The following is an 18,543-nucleotide window of genomic DNA, read 5'->3' as shown; positions in this document are numbered from 1 at the left end:
TAATAAGGATTCTCCCCTTGCTATTGGTGAAACTTGAATGTTGTCTCTGCAATGCCGCAGACGCAGAGAGGGTGGCTGCCTTGTGCTGATACCTTTCTGTAACACATACTCGCACTTTCTTTCTCGCTTTCTTTTTCTTCTCACTTCCCCTTTGTGTTTGAACACACACAAATCTGCCTATAGGCACAAATGAAGCAGTTTAGCAGCAGCTTTTTCCACTTTAATACAGGTTTGCATAAGGCAAAGCTTTTGCAGGCTTTTGAGTCGTAACAAAAAATTAGCTGCCTCTGGATTAGAAGTGTTCTTGAACAGAAAGCCCGCCATTTCTTTGCCATCCAAAGACAAACACAGACTCATGGCACAATCACACAAAAGAACAGTAGAATGAGGACAGGCATCTTTCTCTTCATTCTAATTTCTTTGTTGTCTTGCTGTCTTTTTGCATTCAATAAATAACACCTTCTGGAAAAATGATCCTGAGAATCATGTGATGTTCAGAATGGCTTTGCTTTTTGCATTATTCATTGCTTACTATGTAATTTAAACACTTTCTCAAGGTGTTTTCAAAGTGCAATTAGACAAAATTAAATAAACATGAGAAACAAATGATCTCTCCAAATGTAAAGAGTTTCTGGCTTCCTTTGGATGAGTCAGTGTTGTGGTGGGTGTTGCATCTGAGTGATGCATGGCTTTCCTCTAGTCATTTGAATTGACTGCATCACAGGGATGTGTAATAACAATGCTGAAGGGTGTGTGACTCACTGTGTGTGCATGTGTGTGAGCTGATTAATTAGGTTTTCCTCTGACACAGAGCAGGAAAGATTACATTTGTGTGTTTAACAAAAACATAGTATTTGAGGCACTGTTTGTGACTTTTCGCCTCTTCATGACAGATTGCTTTCTGTATTAAACACACACACACACTCTCTCACACGCATGCCTTGAGAATATTATGTACTCAGCACAATACTGTCATCTCATTCACTGACTGCATTATGCATCAGGAAGATCTTTCTGAAATGCTCTGTCAACATTTCATCAACACCTGGCATCAAGTTTGATAAATGTCGTATCTGCAAAATCCATGTGATTTGGCCTTTAAATGATGGAGATAGAGATTCTGTTTAAAGTTTAAAGTCGACATAAAATAAAATGTCACCCTTTCACCCTACATATTTTCTAAATGCTTGTTGATTATATTGTAAACAATTAATCTATGCATGTTTTTTTTTTTTTTTACTTTTCACCTTAAATTTTTAGTTTTTTTATTTAAAAAAAAGCACAATCTGTTAAACGCTGATGTGTCACAATGCAGAATAAAACAGGTCTTCAACACTGCTCCTGGGAAACCACTGACACAGGCATCCTGGGAACTTTTTTATTCAACCTGCTTTAGCACACTGTGTATTTTCAAGGCCATTTCTCAATATGCGTTATTGTCTATACTTGTGTTTTTCTTGGACTTGTGAATCGTCAGTACTCTTCCAATTCAAATTTTAGATCTAGTTGAGAACAGTTCAAATCCCTGGATCTGTTCTTGATCCTCCCCTTTTAACGAGGATGCATCCCAAAATGCATATTGTACCGTAATTAAAAAAAAAAAAACTATTTTGTCATGTAATGTAGTTTTAAGTTGTAGGTTTAATTTGTGGTTTATTTATAAAGAGAGCGCCTATTTGAAAATTTGATTTGACTTTTTTGGAGCTGTGAGAGCCATTTGATCAGCAGGCAATCTGCGCTCATTAACCCTGCCAAGAACAGCCTTACCCCGGCTACTCCTCCTGACGTCTCTCATGAGATGTAATTTATCTAACGTGGAATCTTTGGTCATCATGAATGCATAATTTGTTCCCAGGCAAATTGTTTTGACTCAATTCAAAGTGATGTTTCATAACTTTATACATTTATACTATTTAACTTTACCGTTGTAGCCTATTAGAGTGCTGACTTTGTTAGTTTGACTGAATATTTGGCGTTATTTCTGATTGTATAGATTCTTATACCTTTTACTTATATTTTTATAATGGCTATTATTGATCATAAAAAATTACATTTAACAAAAAAGAGACAAAAAGGTTGTTTTGTGTCACGTTCCATTTTATTACAGTGAAGATAATCAGAGTGCACATGTGGCCTGAACCACATATTAATGTTAAAAACATTTTTTTTAAGTAAATGAAAAGAGACAGGGTTGTTTTTAATATTTTTTCATTTTGTTATAAATATGCTTTGTTTGTTTGACTGAATTTTGGTGTTATTTCTTATTGTATTCTTAAACCTTTTACTTATATTTTTATAATGTCTATTATTGATCATAAAAAATTACAAGTTTGTGTCTTTGGTATTAAGAAATGCCCCAAGTGATCCTGAAGAGCTGATAAGCTGCTTCAGGCGTGTTTGATTAGGTTTGGAACTATACTATGCAGGACAGTAGGTGCAGGGTTGTGTTAGTACAGTTAGGTGCTGTTAAGGGTTTCTGGACTTTATATAGCTAAAATCAATGAACATCTAATTAACATTACATATTCGTTTAGTACTCAAACATCTCCAGCCTAAATTAAAGCTATTATTCATCTATACATATTTTTCCTTCCCCCATATACAGGTGCTTCTCAAAAAATTAGCATATTGTGATAAAGTTCATTATTTTCCATAATGTAATGATAAAAATTAAACTTTAATATATTTTAGATTCATTGCACACCAACTGAAATATTTCAGGTCTTTTATTGTTTTAATACTGATGATTTTGGCATACAGCTCATGAAAACCCAAAAATCTCAAAAAATTAGCATATCATGAAAAGGTTCTCTAAACGAGCTATTAACCTAATCATCTGAATCAACTAATTAACTCTAAACACCTGCAAAAGATTCCTGAGGCTTTTAAAAACTCCCAGCCTGATTCATTACTCAAATCCTCAATCATGGTCGCAATAAGACTGCCGACCTGACTGCTGTCCAGAAGGCCATCATTGACACCCTCAAGCGAGAGGGTAAGACACAGAAAGAAATTTCTGAACGAATAGGCTGTGCCCAGGGTGCTGTATCAAGGCACGTCTGTGGTAAGGAAAAAGTGTGGCAAAAAACGCTGCAAACGAGAAGAGGTGACCGGACCCTGAGGAAAATTGTGGAGAAGGACTGATTCCAGACCTTGGGGGACCTGCGGAAGCAGTGGACTGAGTCTGGAGTAGAAACATCTAGAGCCACCGTGCACAGGCGTGTGCAGGAAATGGGCTACAGGTGCCGCATTCCCCAGGTCAAGCCACTTTTGGGCTACAGAGCAGCAGCACTGGACTGTTGCTCAGTGGTCCAAAGTACTTTTTTTCGGATGAAAGCAAATTTTGCATGTCATTCCAAAATCAAGAAGGAGGGAAGACTGGGGAGAAAGAAATGCCAAACTGTCTGAAGCCCAGTGTCAAGTACCCAGTCAGTGATGGTCTGGGGTGCCATGTCAGCTGCTGGTGTTGGTCCATTGTGTTTTATCAAGGGCAGGGTCAATGCAGCTAGATATCAGGAGATGTTGGAGCACTTCATGCTTCCATCTGCTGAAACACTTTATGGAGATGATTTCGTTTTTCAGCACGACCTGGCACCTGCTCACAGTGCCAAAACCACTGGTGAATGGTTTACTGACCATGGTATTACTGTGCTCAGTTGGCCTGCCAACTCTCCTGACCTGAATCCTATAGAGAATCTGTGGGATATTGTGAAGAGAAAGTTGAGAGACGCAAGACCCAACACTCTGGATGAGCTTAAGGCCGCTATCGAAGCATCCTGGGCCTCCATAACACCTCAGCAGTGCCACAGGCTGATTGCCTCCATGCCACGCCGCATTGAAGCAGTCATTTATGCAAAAGGATTCCTGACCAAGTATTGAGTGCATAACTGAACATCATTATTTGAAGGTTGACTTTTTTTGTATTAAAAACACTTTTCTTTTATTGGTCTGATGAAATATGCTACTTTTTTGAGATAGGAATTTTGGGTTTTCATGAGCTGTATGCCAAAATCATCAGTATTAAAACAATAAAAGACCTGAAATATTTCAGTTGGTGTGCAATGAATCTAAAATATATGAAAGTTTAATTTTTATCATTACATTATGGAAAATAGTAAACTTATCACAATATGATACGTTTTTGAGAAGGACCTGTAAGTAATATTTTGTGTAGGTTTAAGACCAAATACCAATTGTGCATGTAGCAGCTGCCAAGTTATATAATCATATTTCGCTTTTAATAACTTTAGCTGGAAAATCCACCCACTTGATTTTGAAGGTGCCATGTAGATAGTGGTTTTCAAACTCTTAAAATCTGCGGCCATCTCTATCTATACTGAATTTGAAGAGTCGCTTTACAGAGAAAAACATCAGTGGAAACATCAGAAGAATGGGTCACACGTCACAGATGGGTTTCTGCATGTGTGTGTACTTTTAGATTGAACACCAATGCATTTGATCATTTCCACATTTGTTTTCCAGGGGAGCGTGCAAAAGGAATCCTCAACAAAGCCTGACTGACTGCCCTAACAAGCGTTTATACTGTTTATTCACTTACAGACAAGTGCACATTCATTGAGCATCGCGCTGAAACAAAAACCGCGTGAAGCAGACCAGGCTCTACAAACCAAAGTAACCAATTAAGAGTCAATGAGATGTACGTCTATGTTATTATTTTCACAGTGCCTGGTTTGATGAGCTCTAAAACAACAACAGCCACTGTTAATTGTTTTTCTGTATGGAGCTCAGTTTCTGTGTTTATTAAGCTTTTGCCACACAACACAAACAGTAGCAGATGTGAGAGGGCATACGACAACAGTGTGCTAATTAAAGACTGAGGGACATCTTACTGTGGTTTCTATTGTCTCACAAGGCTTTAGAAACATCTGTGCCTCAAAGCATCAACACATTAGTCTTGCTGCAGTTTTTCTAAAGCTGGGCCACAGGGAAGAAGTTATATTTCAGTAGTTTGCCAAAGACTGCAGCAAATCACTTTGAAGACCTCAAAATGATGACTCAGATGTGCAAGACTTTGAGGATAATTTAATCCCTATCTATGGTCTTTCACAGGCTATTAGCATGTTAGTGAGTTAGTTTCCATAATTTTTGCTGTAGCTTATTGTGTGTGTGTGTGTATGGTACAGTGCATGAGTGTGTGTTCGAGGCCTCTACTGTATCTCTTATACTGTATCTACCTCAAAAACAGCAGAGGTAGCATGTTTCCTCGTTGTCATGCCAACAGGGTGCCGATGGCAATGGATCTCGCCCATCGCCTGGGTGATTGAAGGTTTTGTTGCCATGGAAACTGCGCAGAAACATTGGGAAGGGTGTACAGTAGGGGGTAATTTCACTTGGAAATGTGCAAATAAAGTGGTTTTGCTTAAAAAAAATTCCATAACCTAAAATAATTTGTATTCTTGCCTATGTAGTGTTTTATACTCTGTGAAGGTCTGGTTGGAGAATTATGTGCTTACATTGCTCAATTAATTAATCATTCAAACCTCTTTAACCTCTGAATCAATATCAGATTCTCCAGCCGTTACTGGCCCGCTGTTGCCGCCCCACCTCACCCCTCCAACAGCAAACGTGTGCGCACGCACACTCTCGCTGCGTATCTTTTCTTTCAGCTTCAGCCCCCTGTTGTGTCGGTTAATGAGCATCCAACACCCCTGTGTGTAATAATGATCTTCTGTGTGGGCGTTGGTGTGTACTGCGGTAAAGATGATGTAGTTGCAGTGATGCAAAGCCTCCAGCAGATGGCAGTAGCCCTGAGCTTATAGTAATGATAGGGAATGTTTGTTGAGAAATCTTTTATGTTAACTGTTTCTTCTTCAGTAAATGTCCTTACAGTGCCAGCAACTGAATTCCCACCAGAGTAGCTTAGATGTAGCAAATCTTTTCTTTCACTTGTGTCATTGTCTCTAACATTCATCTTTGCTCTGGCCTATACATTTTGGAGCAGTTTCGGGGCCTTGTGTTGCAGAATTGTCTCGTTGGGATAAATTTCTTATGTTTTATTCTTCATTCATTCAAATCACTTTTGATAAATTTGTCTGTAAAATTAAGCATGCTTATCATGATGTTTTTGGATTGTGATGCTGTAAGACTGACCCCCTTTGTCTCATGTTTTTATAATAAACACTGTGCGATAATGTTCATTTTGGTTAACCCAACAGCAAGATTAATTATGAATGAGCAATACTTTTACTGTAGTAAAAACCCAGGTAGTGTTAATTTAAACATATTTTTTTTAACATTACAAGTTCATTTTTCAGTTGATAGTATGCACATCTACACTAAACTTAAAGTTTATTCATCAAAGATTTCTGAAAAAATGTATCATCCAAAAATATTAAGTGGCACAACCTTTTTCATCTCTGATACTAATAAGAAACCAAATCAGCATATTAAAAGGATTTCTAAAGGATCATGTGACACTGAAAACTGGAGTAAATATATTGAAATAATAACAGTTCATTTCAGTTGTTAATATTTTACAATATTACTGTTTTTACTGTATTTTTGATCAAATAAAGGCCGCCCAAATTTTTTAATGGTACAGTACATTTATAAATTAGCCTAATTAATAAATTATTTTAAAACTTATTGTTAAATGTTAGTTTAAACCAATCAACTGTCCTGGAGGAAATTACTGTTTTGACTGAACGTTGCATTAGGGAAAGAGGTGTGAGATGGTTACTTCAAGCAAACACATTCACGGTACAGTTACACTTTTTCGTGCACACTCAACACATAATTTCAGGCTTCCCCTTGTTATAGTTACACTCAAACACACTTTCTCTCCTGCTTCCTCAACTACTCGGAATTAAACGGACCCTGGCTCAACAGCTGCAGGGAACTAAAGGGCGGCATCTGTGTGAGTGATGCGTATTGATTGTGTGTGTGTGTCAGCAGTAACTGAAGAAGCTGACCCAAGCTGCTTTTTTTTGCCTTGTCATCTGTCTTTGTAACCAGGGTGATGCCAACGGTGTCACCCAACCCCACATTGGGACTGGATGGCCGCACTGTAATTCAAAGCCACTGTGAGGATTGGCAGATTGAAAAACTGAAGATGGATGTCAGATCTGTCTAAACGGGCAGATGCGACAGACAGTGAGCGTGAGTTTATGTGTTTGCAGTGAGCAATAGACTATTACCACCTCTGATACTGTGAGAGAGCGAGAGTCCACGTCTTATTGACTATCACTGTATGTGTGTGTTAATACTGGTGCAGCATATGTTGAGTAGGGGAGAGGCCTGCAGGGTGGAGACCAGCCTTCTGTCACCCTGGCAACGCTCCTGCAGTGCCAGCACTGTGTGTGTGTGTGATGAGGGGAAGTCCTATGCTGGGGGGTTATTGAAACACAGAAGAGCAGTGGGTGGGTTTGTTGCACCACTGAGGCTGTGCGTATTGCAGTACGCTCTGCAGGTTGCTCGTATCGTGTAGGGTATCGACTCAGAGGGTTGGGCCGAATGCTCCCTGCTGTCAGAACTATTAGTATCACACCCCCAGTGATGCTTGATCATCAAGCTGAGCAGGCAGAACTGATGGATCAAACAACCCTTCGCTCATACTTTCTCAGAGATAGACCCTGCTTGAACACTTTGAATGACTGTCATTCACAAAGTTATGCGCATAATAACCTATTGTATCTTGTATTTATTTTTATTTTTTCAGGTTTTTTTGTTTGTTTGGATATTTGATAACGCTTTCATCTATCTTGAGTTTTGCCTTGTCATCTGTCTCTCAGCTTTTAGCCAGTTTTAACCAAGCGGCAGCCGTAAGCCAATACAGAAGTAACTTAAACTGCCATTCCTCGACTGGCCACTAGGGACATGCTCCAGAAGGGAGTAGAATCTCATTGAGCCCCTTGTTAAAGCTACACTGTGTAACTTTTTTAAATTATTCTTAGCTAAAAACACTTAGTTCTTTTAAAAATATATGTGCTCATTAATGTATATTTACTTCTTTCAAGTAATAAAGTATTCTCGTAAGTTTATAATATGCCATTGAAAATACATACGGGTGAGGGGTTCGAATGCTGGTCGCCATGTTGCCCCTCCATCTTGAAAGTACATTTGCCAAAGAGGGACATACCCGTAAATTCAAGCTTCGCCTTTCGCGTTTTAACAATCGATGGCGCCGTGTCGAATGTGAAGAGGAGGATTGCCATGTTAATCTTGGACTAAATCGGCCACCGTAGGAGTTAAAACGAAATCAGAATGGAGAGGAACAGAAACTATTATTCACTGGATGGTCATATACCTTTTCACCACTAGATGGGGGAAAATATCACACAGTGTAGCTTTAACATTCCCAACTTTATATCTGAAAAAAAAACATGTTTTTAGCCTGGTACAAAATGTGTTTTTGTCTTTATGGCTAATTTTGGCCTTCATGACAAATGTGTGAGGGGGGTGAATTTTTTTATAACTCCTTTGTTTACATTATATAAAGCCTTAAAAGGTTAGTTTACCCAAAAATGAAATGAATGTCATTAACGACTCACCCTAATGTCGTTCCACACCTGTAAGACCTCCGTTTATCTTCAGAACACAGTTTAAGATATTTTATAATTAGTCTGGGAGCGTATGCAAGTGTATGCACACTGTCCATGTCTAGAAAGGGAATAAAAACATATGTGACATTAGTTGGTTAATTAGAATCTCTTGAAGCATCGAAAGTACATTTTGGTCCAAAAATCACAAAAACTACGACTTTATTCAGCATTGTCTTCTCTTCCGGGTTTGTTTTCAATCCTCAAATAAAGATCAAATGGTTGTGATCTTTGGATCTCGTGTCAAACTGCTGAAATCACGTAACATTGGTGACCTGAATCATGAATCAATACACTGATTCATAACCGTTTGAATCTTTATTTGAGGATTGGAAACAAACGCTGAATAAAGTCGTAGTTTTTGTTATTTTTGGACAAAAATGTTTTTTCGATGCTTCAAGAGATTCTAAATATTCAACTAATGTCACATATGGACTACTTTGATGATGTTTTTATTCCTTTTCTGGACATAGACAGTATAGTGTGCATAGACTTGCATACGCTCTCTGACTAAATATAAAATGTGTTCCAAAGATGAACGGAGGTCTTACGGTTGTGAAACAACATTAGGATGAGTCATAATGACATCAATTTCATTTTTGGGTGAACTAACCCTTTAAAGTTTCGCATAATTAAGGGCGTGGCCGCTTTGATTGACTGGTGGATAGCCATCTATCCGCCGTCTGTTAGTCATCGTGTCACCTCAGCTCTGCCCCTGTCCCGCCTCTTTGCCCATTTTCTCTTATCCTGGCATGACCCGTGATGAAGTGTTACCAAAATGGCAACGGCCAACTCGTCTCTCAAAACTGCACTTCAGAATCCTATGGGTGACGTCACGGACAATACGTCCATATTTTTTTACAGCCTGACAAATGGAATTATAGTCATACAAATATTTGTTTTAATGCAAACGTTTATTTAACATTTACACAAAAATTAAAAAACATAAAAAACATCAAATAAAGGTATATTTGATATGATTGATATATTTAATGTTTTCATGACTGATATGAGAATAATGAGGCCCAAACTGAGCAAAAATATGCAATATGATTTAGTTGCGGCTGATATTTATGATTTAAAAGATCATTTTTATTTAAAGATTGTGATGGCACAGGAATTTTAAGAAAATAATGTCCATGGATAAATCTCTGATTATAAACACTGCAGTATTCCATAAAAATAAGAATTATCCATTTTAATTTTGGTGACTTTATGGATTGCTGTTTAGCGTTCATGAATTTTGCTGTTTGAAGTGACAACTGCAACCACTCCCTCAATACACACACTCTCTTTTACTCTTCATTTAACCCCCACCCCCTACCCTTTTCTTGTTCTCTACTTCTTTTTGCCCGCCCTCCCTCTCTCTCTCTCTATTGAATAATTGATCAGCTAAGCTATGGATGAGCAGTGGTGTGCGCTTCAGTCTGAATTCCACTACCTTAGCAAAATCACCTGCCATGAGGGTAAAGAGTGTGTGTAAGGGAGCAAGTGCACTGAACAGAGAGAGTGGGAAGAAAGGTTACAGACAGTAAGTAGCATACATGGAAGATTGCTCTCAGTCTCAAGCCTTGACTTTTAAAAATGTGTCTTCAGTGTCAGTGTGCATGTATGAGTGTTAATGTGCCTTTCTGTGAGAAAAGAATGGTGAACAGCATTTTCATGTCCAGATTAAGCCGGATTAGAGTCGAGTGAAGCACTGAGTCCAGCTGGATCCTCAGATCAATACCATTGCTCTCCTTCCTCTGCGCTTTCCTCCATCTGTCTTGTTTTATTCGTTCTCTCTTTCTGTGGAGTTTATGCATCCAATCAGTGAATTGTCTTAAATAAATAAGGAATAAAACCTAATAATTGAAAATAACAAATAGATTTGTATAGATGAAGTTCAGTCTGACACTTATTAGTGTAAAACATTGGTTTATTTTATGCAAGTGTCTGTCCCCCTTTTTTCTCTCGTGCTCAGAAACTCTCTAGCTCTCTCGATCTACCTTCTGTATTCTATTACTGTCGATCAATAGAGCCACATTTAAACAGAAGCAGAGAGCCTCAGCTGCTATTAAAAGCTCTTCCTCTCTCCCAGACTACCAGCATCTATCACACACAGACAACAGATTTACTGCACACAATAACCTGAGATCAGCTCATATTGTTCCTACACACATGCACATGCTGATCTTAGGATGGGATCATATCACACACATGGGGGAGTCGATCATTTGTGGGTAAGAACGCTGATCTAGCACTGTTCCCTTTCCCGAATTTTATATTCATAGTAAAGACAACTGATCACAGATTTGAAGATGGTTGATGCGGACAGGGCCCTGACCAATTTGCTGCACTAGGCAAGATTTGACTTGGTGCCCTTGTATCCAGGTTTTTATGTTGGTTGTGTGTTTATAATTAAAAAAAAATTATAAACACACACACATACAAAAATGTGTGTATAAATGTATGTATATATCCTCCACTAAACTGTATGCATGCTCATGTTTTCACGATGAATTAAACTTTTTAAGAAAGTTTTATATTTAGTGTGCATTTTTAGCTGTTTTAGATGTATCTGTACCTGTAACCTATATACATTTTATCACTAATTTCAGAAAATACATTTTAAAAATGCCATATATCCCCTTAAAATTGCACAACTGAGTAAAACATTAGGCTATTTTTAAAAAAAAATTATATATGTTTGTAAACAATTGACATTTTTACAGATTCTGATCACCCAGAACAGCTGCTTACATAAAGTTTAAGGTAAAACTAACTGGAATTAATTAGCAAACATTCATATTTCGATAATGCATTTAGATAAACTGTTCATTCATCACTTTACCGCTTCGGTCTTTTTGACACACTGGCCATCCGTCATAAATAATTAGGCAACTTTGACTGTCTGGCGCGAGCGAACAAGCACATTAAAAGAGACAGCGATCCTGTCTGTTAGATGCGCGAGAGGCGACGCGAATTCCCAACGTTAAACTGATCGCGCGTTCAATATCGGACACATTAAAGCACTCGATGGGCAGGGGAGATTGATGCGGCGGTATGGGAAGAGTCTAGGGATTTATTTAAAGTTTTGTGTGTGTGTGTGAGAGAGAGAGAGATAATATTTCGAATTAATATTAATAAAAAGTAACCGGAAAATAGTAATAAAACCGGAAAAATCACTCATTTTGGCGCCCCTATGGACGAGTGGCGCCCCTAGCATTTGCCTATTCCGCCTATGCCACGGGCCGGCCCTAGGAAGCATTTTTAATGTCTTTCAGTAATAAAAATGTTTCACATTCAAGACACATATGACTGCACGGTTAAACTAAGAGGAAGCCGAATTTGTATGAGAACGATGGGAGAGTGTGTGATTGGCCTTGAAGCTGTATATCTCTTCCCTCTCAGGGTTTGAAGATTTACAGCTGAAATAAAGCATTGGGAGGAGAGAAGAACTGACCTTCCATCCAGCACTCTCCTTTCATTGAGACAAAAACAAATATAAACCTTTTACCTGCAGACTCACACACATTTGTGCATCCCATCATGTCCCTTTGGCTTATTCTTTCTCTGCATCATTGTTTCTCTCTCACAAAACGTGTATAATAAGTGCTGAGTAGGTCTTTTCCTAGATCCTGAGAACTTAATTTGTTCTTTGAAGATGAAAGTTGTCTACACTAGTTCTGTCCTACAGAGGAGAAGAAGGACTAATGATGGTTTTAATACCGACTATTCATGGCACCCCTCTGCTTTAGGAGCATGAAGCCAGGGTTGGTTTCAGATCCAGAGACTGGAGGCTGTCTGTCAGTCAAACAGTTCAAAAGCTATCATGACTTTTACCAGATTAATACTTTATTTCCCTTATCTCATTAGTGTCTTTTATCCCTCAGTAGACTGATAGAGGGCAAAGCATATTTAACATTCCTTTGACAGTTTGAAATTAATTTAAATCTCGTTCATTTACTGATTGGAAAGACGCCGCCGTATCGTGCCATAGCGGCCCCCGTTTGGCATTTTGAAAGCACTGTGAAGTCTGCATATTTGTTAAAGCCAGGGCTAAATTTAACCTACTCTTTGTATTGTGGAATTGGAAGTGAGGCGTTGTGCTTTTCAGGATGACTGAATCAGACGCTTTCAAATGAATAATGACTGGTTCTTTTCTCCTGCAGAATTTTCAAGCTCTTCCGAAGCAGCCACTGCAGATCTCTAAGAAACAGTACATCCAAGGTAAAGCAATCAGACATGTGCACACGATATGTATGTATATTACACTGATCAGGCATAGCATTATGACCACTGACAGGCATAGCATTGTGAATCAAATTGAGTATCTCCTCATTACGGCACCTGTTAGTATGTGGGATAAATTCGGCAGCAAGTGAACATTTTGTCATCAAAGTTAAATGGGCAAGCATAAGGATTTGAGTGAGTTTGACAAGGGCCAAATTGTGATGGCTAGATGACCGCATCAGAGCTTCTCCAAAACTGCAGCTCTTGAGGGATGTTCCCAGTCTGCAGTGGTCATTATCTAACAAAAGTAGTCCAAGGAAGGAAAATTGGTGAACCGGCGACAGGGTCATGGGCAGCCAAGGCTCATTAATGCACTTGGGGAGCGAAGGCTGGCTTTTGTGGTCTGATCAAACAGACGAGCTACTGTAGCTGCCCCTTTTCCACCTCTAAATGTGCTAAAAACTTATACATTTTTTAAAAACTTAAATGGCACCCGTGGAGTCCATACATCGATGAGTCAGGGCTGTTTGGACAGCAAAAGGGGGACCAACACAATATTAGTCATAATGTTATGCCTGCTAAGTGTCTGCACATAACTTTAGTGAGAGATAGTGTCTTCTGTTGATAAAATATGCATGATAAAATATTTTTTGATAAAATAAAAAGATGAGCTATTAAGCCTATAGAGCTTTCTTTGGGTTATATACACATACTGAGTTTTATTCACAGACTCTCTAACATTGGCCACTACCTATTTGAACTATTGCCATACGGATGGCGCCTCAGATCACTAGAACTTCATGTCCTTTATATAGACCTTTTAAAAACTTATAAATGACTCTGATAAATGTTTAATATTATATCAAAATTCTTACCTATTTGATTTAAGTAAATTAAAAACTAAAAAACTAAAATCAATAATTTTAAATGTTAAAAGTAAATTTAGGCACCACAGCATTCTAATGCACCGTATGAAAATTTTTTAAATAATTTTGGGATTTGCTTATTTATGTATGTTATTTTCTTTTAGTAGTGTTTTTAATAATTAACGTTTAGTCAGTGTTAGATTATGGAAAAAGGTCATCTAAAGGTAAATCTAGGAGAAATTATATCATCTAATAACTGTATGCGTGTACTAAATGAAGCATCCCTGATTACATTTCTTTGTGATTTTGGACCTTAAATTGTATTTTTTTCTAGCCTGACGTGGTCATACTCAATTCTAGTCAGAATATGAGTCTGAAACTGCTCCATTGGGCTGTGATTATGGGGCGTGTTTCAACCGAACCAGGAAAGACATCAATTGGATAGACCTACAACCAATCAGAGCAACGAAGCGACGCATTGTCAAATGTCAACATAGTTCAACTGCACTGTGTTGCCAAGTCCGCGTTCTTTCCCCCCGCGGGTTGTTTTCTATGTCCGCGGGTTGAAGCGACTATTATGGGATATATAGACCCATGAGTGCGAATTTTAGCAGGCATCCTTGCCAAAATAGCACACATTTTACCCCCCAAACGCCATTTTTCCCCCAGAGAACCCCCTGAGAAGCTATTGTTTAGGGCTAGTAGTTGGCAGCTTTTGTTGTAAAAACTTGGCAACCCTGTCTGCACGTGCGCTGGTATCAGGCTGGAATACACAATCTTTGCCGGTGTTGTAAAAAAAGAAAATAATTTAATGATACACAGAGTACTTATCCAACATGATCATCATTTTTGAGAGTAATTGTGAAGGTGATGCAGATACAAACAAGCTCTCTGTTCAGGATTCGAACAAATATAATCCAAGCCCCTTTGATGACGTGCATGATTACGTTACTGTTTATCATCTGTCCATCATCGTCTAAAACCCGCCCTGATGATATCATCGGTCCGAACAGTTTCTGTTCGGGGATAATTACTCCTCTATGGAGCAAGGCCAGACCGAACTGCCCGACCTAAAAAATGTGTGGGTGGGGCTAAGTTTGGCTGGCATCCAGGCTAATTTTTTTTAGTCGCAAGTTTTTAAAGGGGTGTTTGCATGCGATTTCACTTTTGAACTTTAGTTAGTGTTTAATGTTGTTGCTTGAGCCTAAACAGTATCTGCAAAGTTACGGCACTGAAAGTTCAATGCAAACAGAGATATGGTCTTTTAAAGTTATGGCAGTTGACAACAAAAAGGGCCGGTTTGGACTACAACAAGCTTCTTCCCGGGTTGGTGACAACATAAACCCTTGCTAGTTACCGCAGATGTGACTTCAGCCCGTAATGGTAAGGTTCCCGGGCAACCTGTGCTTGGCACTTCAGCTTAAAAAGTGCACTTAAAAGTAGTATTAAAGGTGCCCTAGAATGAAAAATTTAATTAACCTTGCCATGGTGAAATAATAAGAGTTCAGTACATGGACATCACATACTGTGAGTCTCAAACACCATTGCTTCCTACTTCATATGTAAATCTCGTGAATCCATAACACAACGGGAAAAAAGTGCTTCTCAACATAAACCCAACAGTGACGCAAGCTATTAATTGCGTACAATTAATCTGTACAAGTTAATACACAGAAAAAAATTGTTTGTAGCTGTAATCAAAATCTGAAGTTACTTCCGGTCTGGAATGGCGTTCCCTTTCTGATGACGGCACTTTGAATATTCTTAACCCCTCCCCTCCAACCGTTAGTCTGCTATGAGCGAGAGATGGAGAGGAGGAGCGCTGAAGTCAAACCCTGCCCTCTATTCAATATTCTGTTTCACTTGGAAATACGTCACAGCACTGAAGAAAACTCAGTTGATACTTCCGGTACACTGGGACTTTAAACAAAAATACTGTGATTACTATATTATATATTGTGGTAAGAAGTCTGACTAATTTGCATTATTATGTGTTTATTGTTATTGTTGTGTGTATAGGGAAGAACTTTGATGTAGTGACTGTGCACCCACGTGCCATGTTCATTCCACGAGAGGGTTGGACTTTCCTCTCTGCAGGTGAGTGTCTCTGGAAAGCAAAACTGCTCTTTTCCAAACCTCTATTTGATGTGTTATTTTGTTTGTAAAGGTTTGTGCATTGATGTGCACATCAATAATGGTGTTTTTAGGACAAGTACATGTAGGTCTGGGTATGTGTTTGTTTGTTCTGACAGCACTGAGTGTGTGTGAGGTGTGTCAGTGGGTTGTTAGATAACAGTGTCACGGCAAGGACAGTGTAACCTGCTGTAGAAGAGTCCAGCGTTTAGACCCCATGGCAATAGCTTACTCACAACCTTGGAAACAGCCTGTTCTGGCCCACAATCTCATCTATTGGCCAGACAACAAAGTTGCACAAACCCCATTTAACCATACGTGTGTATGAAACGCAGATGGGGTCACAGGGGAGTGATGTGAGATCACTTAATTGTCTCTCGCTTTTGTCTCTTTGATATTTCTATGCCTCAGGAGGACTCATTCATTTTATATTTTTGCTGACATATGCATATTTGGGGGGCTGGTTCAGTAACAGTGTGAGTTCCTGTCCCTGTGGTGGCCTTGTCACATCCAATCGTACAATGTGTCTGGCTGTTTCCAGAAGGAGAACAGAGAGAGAGGCTAGAATGAGGACAAATTCATCCCTCGTTCCCTGCTTGTCTGGTGGCTTCTATAGCACAGAATGAACTCCCTCTATTTTATTTCCTGTATCTCTCCTGAACTCTCCGCTGAACCTTCAGATCAGATAGTAATAGAGTTGCAATCAACTGAATTTTTTTTAAACTGAAGAATAGTTTGCGTTTTCATCAGCTGAAGTTAGCTTTAACACTCAGCGAGGAGTTTGTAGGCAGCTCTGCGCACACACTCAATACAGCAGCAATTATATTCTAACACGATCACTAAATTGCCACAACTTCAGGCTGAATGTTTTGATTGGCTAAGGCATAGATACATTTAGAAAATCTCCATATATAAGCAAAAAGTAATATCTCCATTGATTATCTGGATGACAACCAGGATTATGGTTTAGGCACAAAGTAACCCACTGAGGTCACGAATCTGAGTTTGTCGTTTCATCTCCCCTATGGGTGCCAGTTGCTCACCTCACAAATGTCAGGTCCTCTAACAAAGGGTACTAACACACGTCTTACAGATACATGTTCTTCAAGGTTGGATTTGGTCGAGCTGTTGTTCTGATAAGGAATTTTTGTCTAAAACATCATACTGATAAGATATACTTTCTCTCAGTAAAAGATTCTGACAATAGTTCTCATTATTCTTAAGTGATTGAAGATATAAATGAAATGATGTCGCTCCGATTGTCATGGTCAGCTAGAAGAGTAAATATATAACGTGTGCCGGATCCAGTGATCAGACATGTTATTCTATAACTATGTAAATCTCATAAGCTTGAAGTCACTCAATTCATTTAATATTTAGAAGGATAAATATTGATTTATAACTTGATTACAAACCACTCAAAAGTATATACTGCTGCAGAAGCCAAGCCGCAGTGTGTTCAAGAACCCCACCCCCACCCCCCCACCTTCAGAAGACGGTAGGGAGAGGAGATTGAAACATATCAGTGAGATGGAAAATAAGGAGAGGGCGGATTCAAATCTGAATCTCCCAAATAAGAACCAAAGCTTGGAACATTTGACCATGTACAATATAGAAACAGATTTATATATTTGTTGGTTGCATTCATTTATTTTTTTGTATGGTTCACTACAACATTCTTTTAGTTGATTTAAATAAAGCTGAAGTCAAATTAAATAAATATTAGATGAAAAACTAAAACTTAATTGAAAATTAGAAATGTTGCCTAGGCAAGTAAGAAAATAAAATAAGTTTGAAGTTGTAGTGCTCCAGTAACTAAAACTGAAATAAATTAAAGCTAAATATACATTTTAAAAAACAATAACATAATAAAACACACAACACAAACATAACACACAAAAATAATTAACATTTAAAATAAATACATTTAAATAAATAAAATGAAAATCAATTAAAATAATAAATAGTATATAATAATGACTAACGTGTTGTATGTTTAGCTTTTCAAATCAAGCTTGCATCACAACAGGAAAACACATCTATCTGGTATCTGAGCACACTGCTTATGAAGCTATTGATTTTGTATGTCTATGTTAAGACCATCTTTTCATTTATAAATCAATATGGGACTATTTGCATTAAAACGAGAAATGTCTTAATAGAGCCACTGCTCTTCAATAGATTATCTACTATATCTTAATAATCGTGTAATCATTCTGTCCTCATTGAATCATCAGACAGTTTTAAATGAATAATGGTCTTATTTAGCTGGTTTAGTTATTGATAGGATAGCATTTTGCAGTTGATGGAGATTTGTGGGATGCACATCCAGGACATGAAGCTCCCGTTCCACCACATCCCAAAGATGCTCTATTGGGTTGAGATCTGGTGACTGTGGGGGCCATTTTAGTACAGTAAACTCATTGTCATGTTCAAGAAACCAATTTGAAATGATTTGAACTTTGTGATATGGTGCATTATCCTGCTGGAAGTAGCCATCAGAGGATGGGTACATGGTGGTCATAAAGGGATGGACATGGTCAGAAACAATGCTCAGGTAGGCCGTGGCATTTAAACAATGCTCAATTGGCATTAAGGGGCCTAAAGTGTGCCAAGAAAACATCCCCCACATCATTACACCACCGCCACCAGCCTGCACATTGGTAACAAGGCATGATGGATCCATGTTCTCATTCTTTTTACGCCAAATTCTGGCTCTACCATCCGAATGTCTCAACAGAAATCGAGACTCATCAGACCAGGCAACATTT

At 38.5% G+C, this 18,543-nt stretch overlaps 1 protein-coding gene across 4 annotated transcripts in view; it reads left to right on the top strand.

The window, feature by feature from the left end:
- The window catches only part of LOC137075443 (DNA polymerase nu-like), a 77,718-nt gene that overhangs the window by 41,935 nt on the left and 17,240 nt on the right, over positions 1 to 18,543 (top strand). For all 4 annotated transcript variants that reach the window (XM_067443998.1, XM_067443982.1, XM_067443990.1 and 1 more), the window contains 2 exons: positions 12,713 to 12,770; positions 15,659 to 15,736. In XM_067443998.1, coding sequence (XP_067300099.1) covers positions 12,713 to 12,770; positions 15,659 to 15,736 — 136 coding nt within the window. The remainder of the gene's footprint in view (positions 1 to 12,712; positions 12,771 to 15,658; positions 15,737 to 18,543) is intronic.

The sequence above is a fragment of the Pseudorasbora parva genome, chromosome 1 (genome assembly GCF_024679245.1).
Source record: "Pseudorasbora parva isolate DD20220531a chromosome 1, ASM2467924v1, whole genome shotgun sequence".
NCBI classification, from domain to species: domain Eukaryota; kingdom Metazoa; phylum Chordata; class Actinopteri; order Cypriniformes; family Gobionidae; genus Pseudorasbora; species Pseudorasbora parva.
This window is presented reverse-complemented; position numbering and strand designations above follow the sequence as displayed.